This window comes from Mastacembelus armatus, chromosome 18 (genome assembly GCF_900324485.2).
Source record: "Mastacembelus armatus chromosome 18, fMasArm1.2, whole genome shotgun sequence".
NCBI lineage: Eukaryota > Metazoa > Chordata > Actinopteri > Synbranchiformes > Mastacembelidae > Mastacembelus > Mastacembelus armatus.
Window position 1 is genome coordinate 12,238,722 of NC_046650.1, and position 14,959 is coordinate 12,253,680.

General features: G+C 40.5%; 1 protein-coding gene across 1 annotated transcript in view; it reads left to right on the forward strand.

Annotated features, from left to right (window-relative positions):
- The window catches only part of nwd2 (NACHT and WD repeat domain containing 2), a 35,151-nt gene extending 24,599 nt beyond the window's left edge, over positions 1–10,552 (forward strand). The window contains exons 5-7 of the mRNA XM_026312566.1: positions 120–270; positions 1,865–2,454; positions 5,323–10,552. Of these exons, the coding sequence (XP_026168351.1) occupies positions 120–270; positions 1,865–2,454; positions 5,323–9,219 (4,638 nt within the window). The 3' untranslated portion in view covers positions 9,220–10,552. The remainder of the gene's footprint in view (positions 1–119; positions 271–1,864; positions 2,455–5,322) is intronic.
- The last annotated feature ends 4,407 nt before the right edge of the window (positions 10,553–14,959 follow it).

Below are 14,959 nucleotides of genomic sequence, written 5' to 3' on the forward strand. Positions count from 1 at the left end.
TGCATGTTTCTGTGCAATACTTCAGAAAACAAGAATGGCAACATTCCCTGTGTACATGATGCGAGTCCTCCTCAGCTGGAAAGTCACACTGTCCTCTCCCTGCCCCCTGTCCTGCTCAGATGGAGTCAAGCAGCACAGCCAAGACCAAGAATGACAAGGCCTGGAGGAATGTGTCAGAGGAGATCAAGAGGATCTTCCGAACGGCGGTGCTGCAGCTTCAAGAGAAGGGGACCATGAAGACCGCTCAGGCCAAGAAATTTCTTTGTTCTGGTTCGTTTCAGGTCAACTTCGTCTTTCTCTTCGTCTTTTCATGTCATGTCTCCTGATGGCTGCTTTTCAAGTTGGAACATGCCTTACTGCATGATGGGTGGCATGTCTCTCTCTCTGACTTTCCTTTCATTTATTTTTATATTAAATCATAATCATCATAATTTTAGCTTCTCACATGAGAAGATTTGCTTTGATTCCAAACTGAATGTCTTTGGGTTTGTCGGACAAAAGATTTAAATCGCAATTAAATAGAGAAAATAATCCGCAGATGTATCAGTCATAAACAGGTGCAGCTCTTAAATAAATCTTTACTAAAAAAAATAGATATATTTTTTTAAACATAACTTTAACCTTCAGGTGGAAAATCACATGACAAACATGTTTCATGAGCAAGGCTGTTGTTTTGATTGTCATCTACTTACAAAATTAATAGCATGAGATGAGATTCAATCAGGATCTGTCAGACTCAGCTCAACTGATGACAGTGACTGATCACACTGTATGTTCACCTCATGGTAATTAATCCAACCAGCACATCGCAATGTCAGGCTGAAACACAAAACACTGCTTTCTGAAGAGATTTCCTAAGCCTCTTAAGACCACTGCTCCCATTTTTATTCATGAGTTTTCAGCATTTGTTTTTAATTTAATTATGCAGTATTTTCAGTGACTATTAGGCTAATTATCGGGTAACCCCACTGTATGTTCTACGAGTCCCATCACCACAGTTTGCCCATCAGTGTCTTGAAATAACCATTTTGTTCATCCTGAAAACATTTAAACATTCATTTAAAAAACACAAGAGAACATGTTCACTTGTGGTTTTTTTCACCCTGTAATGTACTCTAATGTTCCTGTCTATAAAAGAAGCACTGGTAATATTATTACTGAATTGTTCGGAGAGCGCTAAACTCAACTTTTAAGACATCCTTTATTCTATCATTGTGAGAGATGAAGGATCTGACAAGTCTTTGTTTTATTGACCTGGGCATGGTCTTTTTTTAGCTTGTAGCCTTTTACACTGTAGACATGAATAATGTAAAGGTAATTACGTAATTGCTGTTCAAGTTTAAAATGCAGTTTTTATACTGTGTAATAGGCTTTAGGCTGTGCCTGATTGCACTGTCTAGAGGAAGTTGTGCCATCTCTTGAAAGTCCCAACTTCTCTTTTCACGCCTCCTCTCTCTCCCACATAATTAGCAGGCTACAACATGAGCTAAACTGCACAGGAGATTCTGGCACAGTTTCAGTCAACCAACTCTTTCTGGGGGAGCCTGTAATACAGTTCAATAGTTCTGGCTTATGTGATTTTATCAACTTTGTTTCTCCTTAAATAAGGCTCAAGAGAAATCTATGTAATCGGAGAGTAAAAGCTCCTAAAATCTGTTGAGCTTTGCTCCTGAAAGAAATCTAAATCCTACATCTATTAGACAGCTATCACTGCACGATGTACATCCTAATCCAGTGGTGACTTTCATCGGCTACCTAGATAAACGATTTATTAGGCCGTCGTAAGTCTCAAGATCGAGTAGCAGTTAAGTAGGACTCTAAGTGTCACCCTAAATGTAAAAGTTGTGTTTTTCTCTTATTCCAGCCTTGGAGGATGAATTAGACTTTGCCCTTGGAAAACAAACTCCTGCCTTTCTCAGGAAATGTGTCTGCTACATTCGAAAGATCTCCAACTTTGACCGATTCGCCAAGCTTCCTGAGATGGCACGATACATGGACATCGTGGTCAGCGGCGATCGCGTCATGCGCAACCAGGAAGCTTATGAGCGCCTTCTTAAGGTACGAGATGAATTCATCCCAACAGTTGTTGCTGCATCCAACCTGCGCGTCTATTCTTCAGTCACTCACTGCGACATGAAGCTGGGCTATTCCCAAGAAGTGGAGAGCCACTATGTGGAGGGTCTGTGTAAACAGTTTTACGAGGACATGGTGGATATCATCCAAGCCACAGTCCAGCAGAACTTTGACACTGAGACTGACCCACTGTATGATGAGATCCTGCAGCACCTCTCCCTCTGTAAATCCTACGCAGCACTCTACGAGTACAAGACTGAGTCACTGGATTATGTGCAAGAGTATCTTATGCCGCCCAAGGGGAGCAGGATGAGCCCTCTAGTGGTGTACGGGGGCCCCTGCACTGGAAAGACACTGCTGCTGTCTGAGGCTGCCAGACAGGTGAGACAAGAGAGAAAATACTCAAAGACTGGGGTGTTTTTTTATTTCATGTGTTCCCTCCTCACTTTGGCCACCTCTCGCAGTGGGTTCACGCTCGCACCCCTCTGTCTGTCTGATCGGAGCATGTGTCCATCTTCATACAACAGAGTATGAGGGGGCGTGCAACTGTTCATCTCTTCTCCTCATCAAACCCTGGCTTGACCATCTGTGTGTCCGCCAGGAGACAGTCCATCACCATGCACATTTCTAATTTCCTGTGAAGCTAAGCAAGTGTGTGGATGAGTGTGTGTCCGTGCACGTCTGTCCACAGCTGCACATGACTTAGTAATTTTGGGTTTGCTCTTTTTAAACATTTAGTGATTTTTTTTGCAAAGTCTGCGTATGTTTGTTTCTTAATGGTGCATGTACAGTATGTGTACGTGTGTGTTTGCTTTACGTTCATGCACATGTGACGTCTTCATTCTGTGGCTTTGTGTGCGCCATCTGGCTGCCCGGCTACATTAAGATCACACCGTAGCCAAAATCGCACAGCAGAGCGCCCACGTATCTTCCCCTCCTGTTCAACCTTTGTAATAAATGTCATATTAACACACACGGCTATTCATATCATGCAAGTGCGGTCTATAGGAGAGGTTATAAAATCTTTTAGTGCAATAGTACCACGGTTTTAGATTCTATCATACAAGTGTGACTACTTTCTGAAAGCCTTCTCTGATTTCTGTTGCACATTTGTTTTTTGACTATCACATCCTCTATTGGACAACACCTTTTTCTAAACAGAAAAGAAACCTGCGTTATTAGACAAATGCACAGTAAAACATATATCATCTTTAACCATTCAAACCTAATTAGCAATTCTCACAAAGTAAAAGGTGGTTATAACTAAAAGAAATGAAACATATGACCTACCAAATAATACTATATTTAAAGACTTATTGCCCACACAGAGAAGCTGACTGATTAATCACAGCCATATTGTGAGTGGGCTGTGTTTTATCTGTTTTGAAACTGTCCACCTCATCATTTAGTGAAAAGTTGAAGGACAAGACCAACACTTTAGATTTCCTCCCTGTATGTGTTTTAACCTGCTTCTGTGGTCATAAAAATGTCTATAATAACTGTGACTGTTGAAAGTTCAGCCATTGTCATGTTTATTATCTCCAGCCATTTAGTACTTACACCCTGTTAAAATAAGAAATAATACTTAGAAACTGTGTGTGTGGCCCTGGTGTCTGAAGGGATGTCAATAGATTTAAGCTGGAGAGGGCTAAAGTGCACAGGTCCACAGGGTGTGATTCACTCGTAGCCTCTTTGGTTTGATTCAGCTGAACCCTGAAGCATTTGTGTCTTTACTTTGGAGCTCAGGCCACAATGAGCCCACTAGAAAATTGATTTGATGTTTTTACAAAATATTACAAGTTTAATTTTAGTGCTCATATTTCTTACAGGTGCACATACACACTTTAATAGTTTCGTTCAATATGGCAAAGTGGCCAAACGAAGGATAATGCGAAAGAATTAGGGAGATATTTCATTCACAAGCCAACACATTAAACTGGTAGCTATCAGCCTAAATAGAGTTTTGCCATGATAACAGGTGGATGAGCAGATAAAACAGGTTTTCTTATCTTCACCCAAATCATACACAGTTGCAGAATTTGAATAATATGTACCAGATGATAAATTACACTTAGTTGCTAAATAGACTATTACAGTATAATATATAGCAGTATCTAATAGGTTCCTAACAATGCAATGACTGCTTTGGCACAGTTAAAAGAACATTGCCAATGCAGGAATGAGTCTTCAGAGACTGCTGAATTTTAGGCCCATGATAATGTTTGGCATTTATTGTACGTAAGGCAGGTTAATTAAAGTTGTGTAGACTTTCATTTATGGTTGATTGTAATAGTGGGAATTCAGCTGGTGCATAGGCATACAGATTTATAGAAACTAAGGAAGTGCAACCTCTATTTTATAGGTCTGTATCTTGTCTCTTTGGATATTGTATTGTTGTATTCACTGTAGTAATTGTAGTTGCATGACATAAATTATATTTGTTTATTGTTACAGCAGTTTAACTGTGTAATCTATGGTTATATCTTACATCTGGAAAAACGTATATTTTAACAGTTTTAGAAATCCAGTCACAGTTGTCATTCCTCAAACAAACGCTTAACCACTCAGACACACATAAAACATATTTAAAATTACACATAACATTTACAGATTCTGTTTCTCCTCTTCTCTCCCACTCACTCACACATACCAACAGCTAAATGTGGAGTAGGCGTCCTCTCTGTTGCCCTAAAAGTGTCAAATAACATCTTAATGTCTCCCAAAATCTCAGCTGCGCCATTTAATGAATTCATGAATGAGATTATAATATCAATGAAGCATCAAATTTGGAGTCATGCTCAGCCAGAATATCTCTGATGATGAAAAAGGGTATAATAATTAAAATCTAGGCACTAATAACTGAGAATGCTGAAATTAACATTACAGAGTTTTATACATTTCTGGTGTAGCACATAGTATCCCATTGGGTTAAACCTTACCTCCTTGCTGCGCTAATGATTTCAGCCTCACACTGTTACTGTTACAATTAGTTTGAATTAGCCCTCAGGTTAAAGCATTGATTATTGGTCCCCTGACCAAGCGTAGTAGAACGCAGGTAAACTTTATAGATTAAAAAAACAAGAGCAAATGTCTCCAACCTTTTAATAACTTTTTATTTTTTAAATAAATGTGTCAGGTCTTCACAGATATATGGTTTAGAGTCCTATCTAATTATCATATTTATTAATAAATTATGGATTTTTCATCAGTAAATTGTTCTAAAATCATTCTCTCAATGCTGTTTTTCAGGCCTACACATGGCTGCAGAAAGAAATGGGCCCTGAAACTGACCCAGTGGTCATTGTTCGTTTCATTGGTTCCAGCCAGCTTTCCACAGACCTACGCACCCTCCTCCAGAGCATCTGTGAACAGATTGCAATAAACTACCGCTGCCTGATCCACTTTTTGCCTAACAAGATACAGGAGATGAGGGAGCTCCTGATTAACCTTCTAGGGGAATCTTCATTCCAGAGGCCCTTGGTCATCATCCTGGATGCCCTAGAGCAACTTTCAGAAGCTGACGAAGCTCGCAAGCTCTGGTGGCTCCCCATACACCTGCCTCGGACTGTCCGCATTATAGTCTCAACATTGCCTAATAAACATGGCATCCTGCAGAAGCTCCGACACTTTATCCATGATGAGGGATATTATGTGGAATTAATCCAGAGAGACCGCAAGGTCTGCAGCCAAACCTTAAAACAGCAGTTGCTGGGGGTGAAGAGAAAAGTCACCTCAGGCCAACAGATCTATGTCAATGAGGCACTTGCCAAGTGTACTTTACCTATGTTTGTCAACCTTATCTACAGAGAAGTGGTTCATTGGAGATCCCACAAAGATGTGGATGACAGATCCCTGTGCTCCACAGTGCATGAAAGCATAGAACAGCTGTTCTACTCAGTGGAGAACAAATTGGGCCAACGATTTGTCTTTAGAGCATTAGGGTACATCACCATGGCCAAGGCTGGGCTGACTGAGGTTGAGCTGGAAGATATTCTGTCCCTTGATAACATAGTTCTTGGTGATGTAATTGTGGCAACTTACCTTAAAAACCCTTTGAGGATCTCTTATGACTTAGTTGCGAGACTGAAAGAGGAGCTTGAGGGATATTTGGTGGAACGTCAAGTCCGTAATGTCACCCTGATGGTCTGGGCCAACAGACACCTGCATCTCATTGCCCAAAAGCTGTATCTTAGCAATGAGGAGGACGTGCATCAAATGCACAGCCTCCTAGCTGAGTACTTCCTAGGTGCCTGGTCAGGAGGCAGGAAGAAGATCTTTACTTATGATAACAACCATTTCACTTCCCTCAACATCTCTCATCACAAAAACCCACACCATCAACAGTCCCATGAAAAAACATCTTCTGACAAGTACTCCTATGACAGGCAGACTCCTGAGCAGCCTTGGGTGTTCCAGTGCAACCTTTTGGAGCCTGACATTTTCTTTGTCAACCACAGAAAGATGACAGAGCTGGTGTATCACCTTACCAGGAGTGGGCGTACTGATGACCTCATGTTTGGTGTCATCATGAACTTCAGTTGGCTGTACACAATGATCAAGATTGGCCAGTTTGAAAAGGCTTTGACAGACATTGACCTAGCTTACAGCTACACCCAAGAAAAGGAGCTGAAATTCCTGGCCACTACTCTGCGTAGCATCAAGGTAAAAGTGTTGAAGAACCCAGCATCACTGTCTGCAGAACTGCAGCAAAGGCTACTGCCAGTTGTCACCTCTCTCCCCAAGCTCAGACATCTCCTTCTGGAGTGTGACAAAGATGGCCCAAAGTACTGCTCCATTGTGCCTCTCCACTCCTCTATGGATGTCACTTACAGTCCAGAGAGGCTTCCTCTGTGCTCTAGCTACATGCAGATTGTGGAAATCCTGCCCACCTTAGCTCCAAACATAGTCCTTGTAGCCCTGGAAGATGGTTCTGTCAGTACCTGGGATGTAGAGAGCAGACAACTTCTAAGACAGATTGATACAGCCAGATCTGTAGTGCTGGGAATCAGGTTAACTACTGATGAAAAGTATCTGGTTGTAGCCACAACCAAAAACACGCTACTGATCTATGATAATCACAAGTCCTGCCTTTTATCTGAGGTTGAAATCAAGGGGTCCAAGCATGGTGGCATTACTGGTGGGGTGGCCTTCATCAATGGTTTTACTTTGTCCACCCATCATGCTTTGGCTTGGCTTGAAGCAAGTAAAGACGTCAACGTCATTGACCTACTGTACGGTTGGCCTCTCTACCAGTTTCATTGTTGGTATGAGGTGACTTGTGTCCAGTGCTCTCCAGATGGAATGTATGCCTTCTGTGGCCAATACCTCAACACTACATCTATCTTTCATCTGGGAAATGGGGACAAGTTGGCCACCATGACCTCAGAGTTTTCTGGGGGGTTCGTAAAGTCCATTCTAGTTCTGGACACCCTTAACCAAATGGTGATGATTGACAATGAAGGCAGTTTGTCGGTATGGAACACCAAAGAGGTCACCAACCCAAAGCTGATGGAGGACTATGATTGTAGAGGGGATGACAGTGAAGTGGTGGGCATTGAGTTATCTGAAGACCAACGCTCCATTCTCATTTGCAAGGCCAGAAGTATAGAAGTTTTGGACACAAAAGTATGGAAAATGGTGGAGAAGTTCAAAGCCAAACGTAGTGAACGCTTTGTGGCTGCTGTTCTCTCCAAGAATGGACAAAGTATTGTTGCCTCCATGGAGAACACCTCCTCCATCTTTGTTTGGAGGAGGGACAGTGGACAGTGCATGGCCAGCCTGATTGAGATCTCAGGGGCTATTGTCAAACTCATTAAATCAGTCCACCACAACCTGCTGCTTTCTGTCGCAAGCAGTGGAGTGCTCTCTGTTTGGGACATTGACATAATCACTGCTATGTCCAATATCGACAAAACAGGCAAGAAGATCCAGACCTTGCAGCTGTCCGGCAGAGAGGATTATGTGTTCACAATGGATGGTTCAGAAGCTGTCCACAAGTGGAACTTCAGCACTGGCTTTATTGAGACAGTCTTCAAGCATGAGGGCATAGTTGAGAACTGTGTCCTTACATCCTCAGGGGATCTAATGGTGACTTCAGATGACAAATCCAGTCAGTACATTTGGCAAACCAACACCGGAGAAAACATCTTCCGCATCAATGGACAGAGAATATCACAGCTGCTAATCACTCACAATGACCAGTTTGTGGTATCCCTCTGTGAACAAAATGCATCCAGAGTCTGGAGGCTTGCGACTGGCCACAAAGTGTGCAACATTTTAGTGACTCTCCAAAATGCACTGATCACCACAGCAAACACTTTCCTTGTGGGAACGTCCAAAAACAAGCTCCTCGCTGTCAGCCTGTGGTCGGGCAGCGTATCCAAGAAGTTTGTCTGTGATGATGGTATTACCATTGTAAACTTCAAGCTCATTCCTGACTGTCCTGACTGTGTAGTGTTCATCACATCCACAGAGACTGTTTTCATCTGGAGTGTGGCAGATGAGTCAGTTTGCAGGAGAGTCCAGCTGCCATCCAACTTTCTGAAAAATCTAGAGGATTTCCAGATCTCACCCAATGGGAAACTTGGAATTGTCTCCAAAGGTGATGAGAATATCAATGTCCTGGACCTTCACAGTGGAAAGCTGAGACTTGTCCATGCTGCTGGTATAATCTGGCGTCAGAAATTATCAAGAGATGGCCGTTATCTGGTATACGTCTGTTTCCGGAACTGTGATGAAGACGATGAGGCCGGTGTCGTGTCCAATCTGATCGTGATGCGCCTTGCTGATGGAAAGAGCATTGGCACATGCTCGCTATACAAGACTCCCACCTACTTGTCTCTCTCCCAGCGAGCCCTAAATATCATCATCGGCTTCGAGGACGGCAGCATTGGCACTTACACTGTAGTGGACCGTGTGGATGCTGCCCTCAAGATAAAGATAGCCACCTCCAACAGCCGACAGATTGTCAACAATGCCTCACAGAAGGTGCGACCCAAGTGTGGAAACCATTCCTTTAAAACCATTGCAGACTGCGTCTGGAGGGAGTCAACAGAGGTCTTCTCGAGGGACAGCCCCATCAACGTGTCAGACTCCGGTGAAGGTGAGTCAACCACGCCTACAAAAAAGACTGAATTGCTGCAGTGATAGTGTAACAAAAAAGCGGGTGGAGTTAGGACAAGAGGATGGAGATAGGTGATACAGTTTTGAATCTCTGGGTTTGCAGTTGATTCTTGTTTACAGCCACGTGATTCAGCTGCAGATGTCAGCCCACTGGGTAGTTAATGGGCCGACCGTTTTAACGCTGCACTCAAATTATGTATTACTTCCAACTGATGATATAGTTTCCGTTTGTTTTACACATGAAGACTGTTAGAAAAATACTATGTTTTCAAAAAGAAGAAAAATTCTGTGACGTATTAGTTTGCCATTATGTGTCCTTTTGCATTTGAAGAACAAGTTTATTATTCAGATGTCTTGGTCAAACATTTTCAAAGCCATTCCAGTGATCTTAGCCACTTTCATTGTACATTATCTTTATTTACATTGTGCACATTAAGCCATATTGTTGTTCTTAAAAGAGTATATTTATGTTTGTATTTACATCAGTCGGTACTGTACAAAAAAGGAAAAACTATGAACATATGTACATATCTCTTTTTGGCTGCTGCAATTTGTGCAACTCCTTAAAAATGTTATGTTGTGCTTAATGCAATCAAAGTGAGTGCCTGGAACTTAAAATGTTCTTTATCTGCAGATTACAAGATTTATGAAAATGCAGGGAATTTGTAAACACAATATACACACAGTTACATAATACTTGCATTGACATTAAATCTAAATGATCAGTGATCTGAAATCCTGTCAACAACACGAGAGATCGACGGCATTGCTCTTTGTAATGGTAGACGTAGAAATTTCTTGGAACAGTTTACGTAAATTTGATGTGAATTTACCTGCGGTTCCATCAGTTTGAGTGCTGTTTGTTATAAGGGAAACACCACTATGGAGCATATAGTGTAGCATAGCACCATACACATTCACGCCTTAACCAGTGTACTTGCTTTAGGTTTAGTGGAGTTTGTTCAAACGTTCCAGTAGAAAAAGACAGAGTGAGTAGCCCGGTGTTTCACTGAAACAACTTGGACATGTGAATATATTTAGAGGTTTAGACAGTAGGTGGAAATACTTTGAGTGGCTTGTGAGAAACGATTAAATTTATTCATATGAAATATTGTATAACTTGTTTAAAGTGATCTAGAATTGTCTTAAAACAGATATTGGACAAAAATACACAAGACCATCCAGGTACTTGCAGGCTACAGTTGACTCACATGAAGTGAAAGTCTTTCTTTATGCCTGGTATTAATACAAACTTAAGATGCTGCATCGAAACAACTGACATCAGAGACAATTTTGAAACTGTGGATCAAATAAAGTTTAATAAAAGTCAGAGCTTGTGAAGTGATGTTCAGAGACAATTTCAAAACCCTTAGTTGCATATAAACCTGTGAAAAAAAACTCTGCATGAAAAAATCAAGGTTGTGAATATTAAATCTTCATATTAGCAGTTATTTTTCTGATTCTTTGCACAATCTCACTGTTAAAAATGCTTGGACAAATTTTATTTAGACAGTTTTTTAAACAAATATACTGTAGATCTTTTCAGCATATTCAAAAACCTAAGTTTATCACTGTCACAGGTTTATAACAGGTAAAATACAGCTACACAAAGTGTGGTTTGAAATGTGATCTGAGCCGCATTTCACAAACTCCAAATCTTTTAGGGCCTTATGTAAGGTGTTTGGTAATATCATGACAGGCTGAAGTGAACATTTAAATCTTAAATCTGGTTTATTTCAAACTGTCCTATTTCCCATATATGTGGCTGTTGTGGAGAGAAGTGATTTGAGTCAATCATGTTTTATGGCCAGCTGTAGGAAGCTTGCATTGATTGCCACAATATGCCCCATTACATTTATACAACAGACCCGGCAAGTGCAACATTAGCATGGCCCATACAGCCACAAAATCGGCATGTATAGTAAATACACAGTTTGAAATAAAGCAGAATTGCCCTTTAAGATCGTCTTTGCTGAGTTTGTACCTTGCAGGTGCCTCGATAGTTTCTTTAAAGCATGTCAGTAATTATACTAAACTTAATTTTTGTTGTGCAGTTTTAAGCTCTGAGACCAATCACCTGCCAGGCATGATTGAAACAAAACCCACCCACTTAACTTTTCAAGGGCTATTCCATCTTATTGTATGTTTACTAGTTTTGAACTGTTGAGATAACGGCCCTTGGATAATTTCAAACCAGGTAGCAGCATCAAGCTTTAAAAAAAAAACAAAACAAACTTTTACTTCCCTACAGCTCAACAGTTTCTAAATTGAAAAAAATATATTCTACCATCTATTTGCCAAAGTCCCAATAATAGTTTGTGTTATGTTGAATGTCTGATTTCTTTATGAGGCCTGTACTTATATTGGTATCAAATTGTTTCAGTGTTCTACTGTGATTATGTTTATGATAGAGAAACCATGCTATCTTTGCTAGACAATTTAAAAAGAAATATATTGGAATGCCAGTTTAAGAGTATATTTGAATGTGTCCATATGGAAAGCCAGTAAATGGTATTATTGTATGTTAAGTAACTTGAATGACTTTTAATAACTTACATGTTTGCAACTCATAGTTGACATACTGGTAATGAATGTTTCTATGGTATTCTTTGTATTGTCAAGACTGACTTACCTGTTTAGAGATTTATATTTTCATAAATGTTGTACTTACATTTTGTTACAGAGTTGTTTAACTGGAATTCGAAGAGAAAAGAAACTTATGTCTGAAGCAATATGAAACTAGTGTGTATGCATTGTTTGTATGAAACATTTTAATGTAATAAAATGGTTCACTTTTTGCCTCCACTCCACCGCCTCAGGTGTTTTAGTGTAATTAGAAGTTGCTACATGACGTTGTGATCATGTTTGTGGTCATAAACATAGAAATGTTTTTATTCACCGCTGTTGTAAATTTCTGAGAAGACAATGACCAACGTGACTCTGATCTAATTGGTTAAAATTAAACCGGTCCTGAAGCACCGGAGGCAATAAGTTAACTCGCAGAGCATGTTGTCAAACGGGAAATTCATGTTTTGAAGTTTACCTGTGGTTGTGTGTCAGTCAGAAAGCAACACTGACAACTTAAACACACACACAACTGACAACTTAAACACACACACACACACACACACACACACACACACACACAGAGAACAGAGCTGTAAAATGATTTGATAGGCCAGTAATTGCTCTTCTGTGTTCGATGCTGAATGTCAGACAAGCGTGGTGAATACTTCTCCAACACTGTCTGACATTGTCATTATAATTAGGCCATAGATGTGCAGTGCACCTGTACATTGCCCTGCACCAAACACACACACACACACACAGACACACAAACCTACAAGGTAAACACATCCAAGATCCAAGCTGTGATTGGCCAATAAAATCCTGTTGCTTTGGGCTACCATTTTAATTTCCCAGTGGTGTCACTCCAAGCCAATCTTTGTGTGTGTGCGTGTGTGAGTTAGAGTGTGTGTCCCGTCTCCACAGCAACATCAGGTCTGCAGCGGTGACAGGCTTGGCCACGCCTCTCATTGTAATGATGGTGAGCTCATGTCTGTTGGCGATCAGGGCTGTTTCCAGTCCTTATGACAACAAGGGTTGGACTATCGCTAGCACATTCCACCTGCAGCTCCACACGGGCTTATGATTACACCACTTGTTTGTTGAGCAGGAGGTCTCAACAGGTCATGTGCTTGTCATGTGTTTCTGTTTGTGTGTGTCCTACAGTAGGTACAGTATGACATTGCTCTTATTTACTCAGCCCTAAAATAGCCACTTCATTGGCAGTCGCATTTACTCTATAAACCTGGACCCTCCTTTTGTCAATGTTTTTTTTTTCCAACTTAAACCTGTATTTTCAGTGACGGGGGAGCTGATGAATCACCCATATTTCTCTCCTGGCACCTCTTCACTTTTTGACAGCCCAGATAAACCAGCCACAGCTACACACTTTAACCTTACTTGGCAGCTAAAATTTAAACCCAGCATGGTTTCAACTCAAAAAACACAAAACCAAATTATCTGAGTAGTCTGTGCTTGACTAACTAAAAGCCTTTCACCAAGTACGACATGTTTGCATAGGGAAATCACACCAATTTTAGGCCGCTCAGAGACAAAGCTTGTGCTTTGCTGAGCCCCTCAAATGAGGTGAGTTATAACGAAATCCAATCGCTGAAATACAACAGCTGAACATCACCACTCATTTCATCACTGTTATCTTCTTTCCTCACATTTCGCCTCAGCGCTAGACCACAGTTTGCAAAGATAACTACCAACACACACTGACCTAATTCCTCTGAAGCATGCTGGGAGGAGCGACTGATATTTGAAGGCTCTCTTCTCCAAGGTTGTTGCTCTATTTCCGTTTCAGGTGAACAGTAGGAAATGTTAGAGGAGCTGTTTACCTGTGATCAGAGCGTCCAGTCTGACCTCCTGTGTTTGGGGCTTTTGATCAGGCCAGAGAAAATGAAATATGATAATGGATACAGACAATTACAGTCAAATTCTCCTGTAATAAAATCTGCAATCTACATATTATCTTTGCACTTAATAACCTCAGGGAATCCAGTCATGTGTATAGGTGTGTTTCTTTCTCTTTTGATCTTGGAAAGTGACACAGTTTTCAAAGCAAACACCAGCTATGACTCAGTATGTACCAAAGTCCATTTCATTTACTGTCAGTTCACACGTCACAACTGAAGGCCAACACTATGCATTTTCAACGTTTCACAACAGTTCAAAGTTATTGCTTTAAGTACGACTACGCCTCTGAAACGACAGTAGGATTTAGCCGTAGGTCGTGCACTCCCAAGATTAATTATTTACTGTTTTTTCAACAGAAAAGGTCAAAAAAGTAGTGAATGCTTCACCTTACTAATCTTATTTTTTTATTTAGCTGTTAACCTTTAATAGCAAGTACCAAATCTATTCATGAGCTTGGAAACAGGAGCTGAGAACCATAATTTTAAATCAACCTGGCACAGTAAATCCTTAGAGAAAATAAAAGTTCATTTTAACATCTATAACATACGGATCCAGATAATGTGATACAGCTGAAAGCTCCAGATCAGCTAAATGTACCTGCAGACAGTGCCAGTCAGGCTTTTACAACACAAAAGGATGTTAAACATCTGTGACTGGGTGCACGTTCTGTTATTCACTGCATTGTTGAAAGTGTGAACAACAGTGAATTATACAGTTCGTATTGTGAGAGTGATTAAAAGGGAAGGAATACACACTGAGTTGGAAATAAAGTAGTCGAAAAACAGCAAAAAGGTACATGATATTAGGAGAAATTAATTATATCAGCAAATAATTAAGCTTCAATTCTCTATGCAAAAAAAGTAATAACATCCAGTGTGTTAACTTATAACATTTCTACCAGTTATCTCTTCTCTCTGTGTCAAAGTTTCAATGTAGTATTTAAAAATAAAGGAGGAAGCAGCAGAGTGAAAATAAATATGGGAGGTGTTTTATGTGACACCACTGGCCGTTTCTTTGAAAACATCGAAACGGGCTGTATTTAGCTTCTGACTTGTCACATTGTTGTCATGTTTTGTCTCTGTCAGTGTTTGCTACCATCCTGTCAACTGCAGCAAAAAACAAAAAAACATCTCCATTGTTTGCAGTGATAGTATTTCCCTTACTAAAAGCCTGTCTCTAAAAACCCACATACCTTTATACTCTCACATCCAGAGTCATGAGAAAATTTGTTTCTACGTGATAACAATCTCACACACACAAACATCTATACATTTAT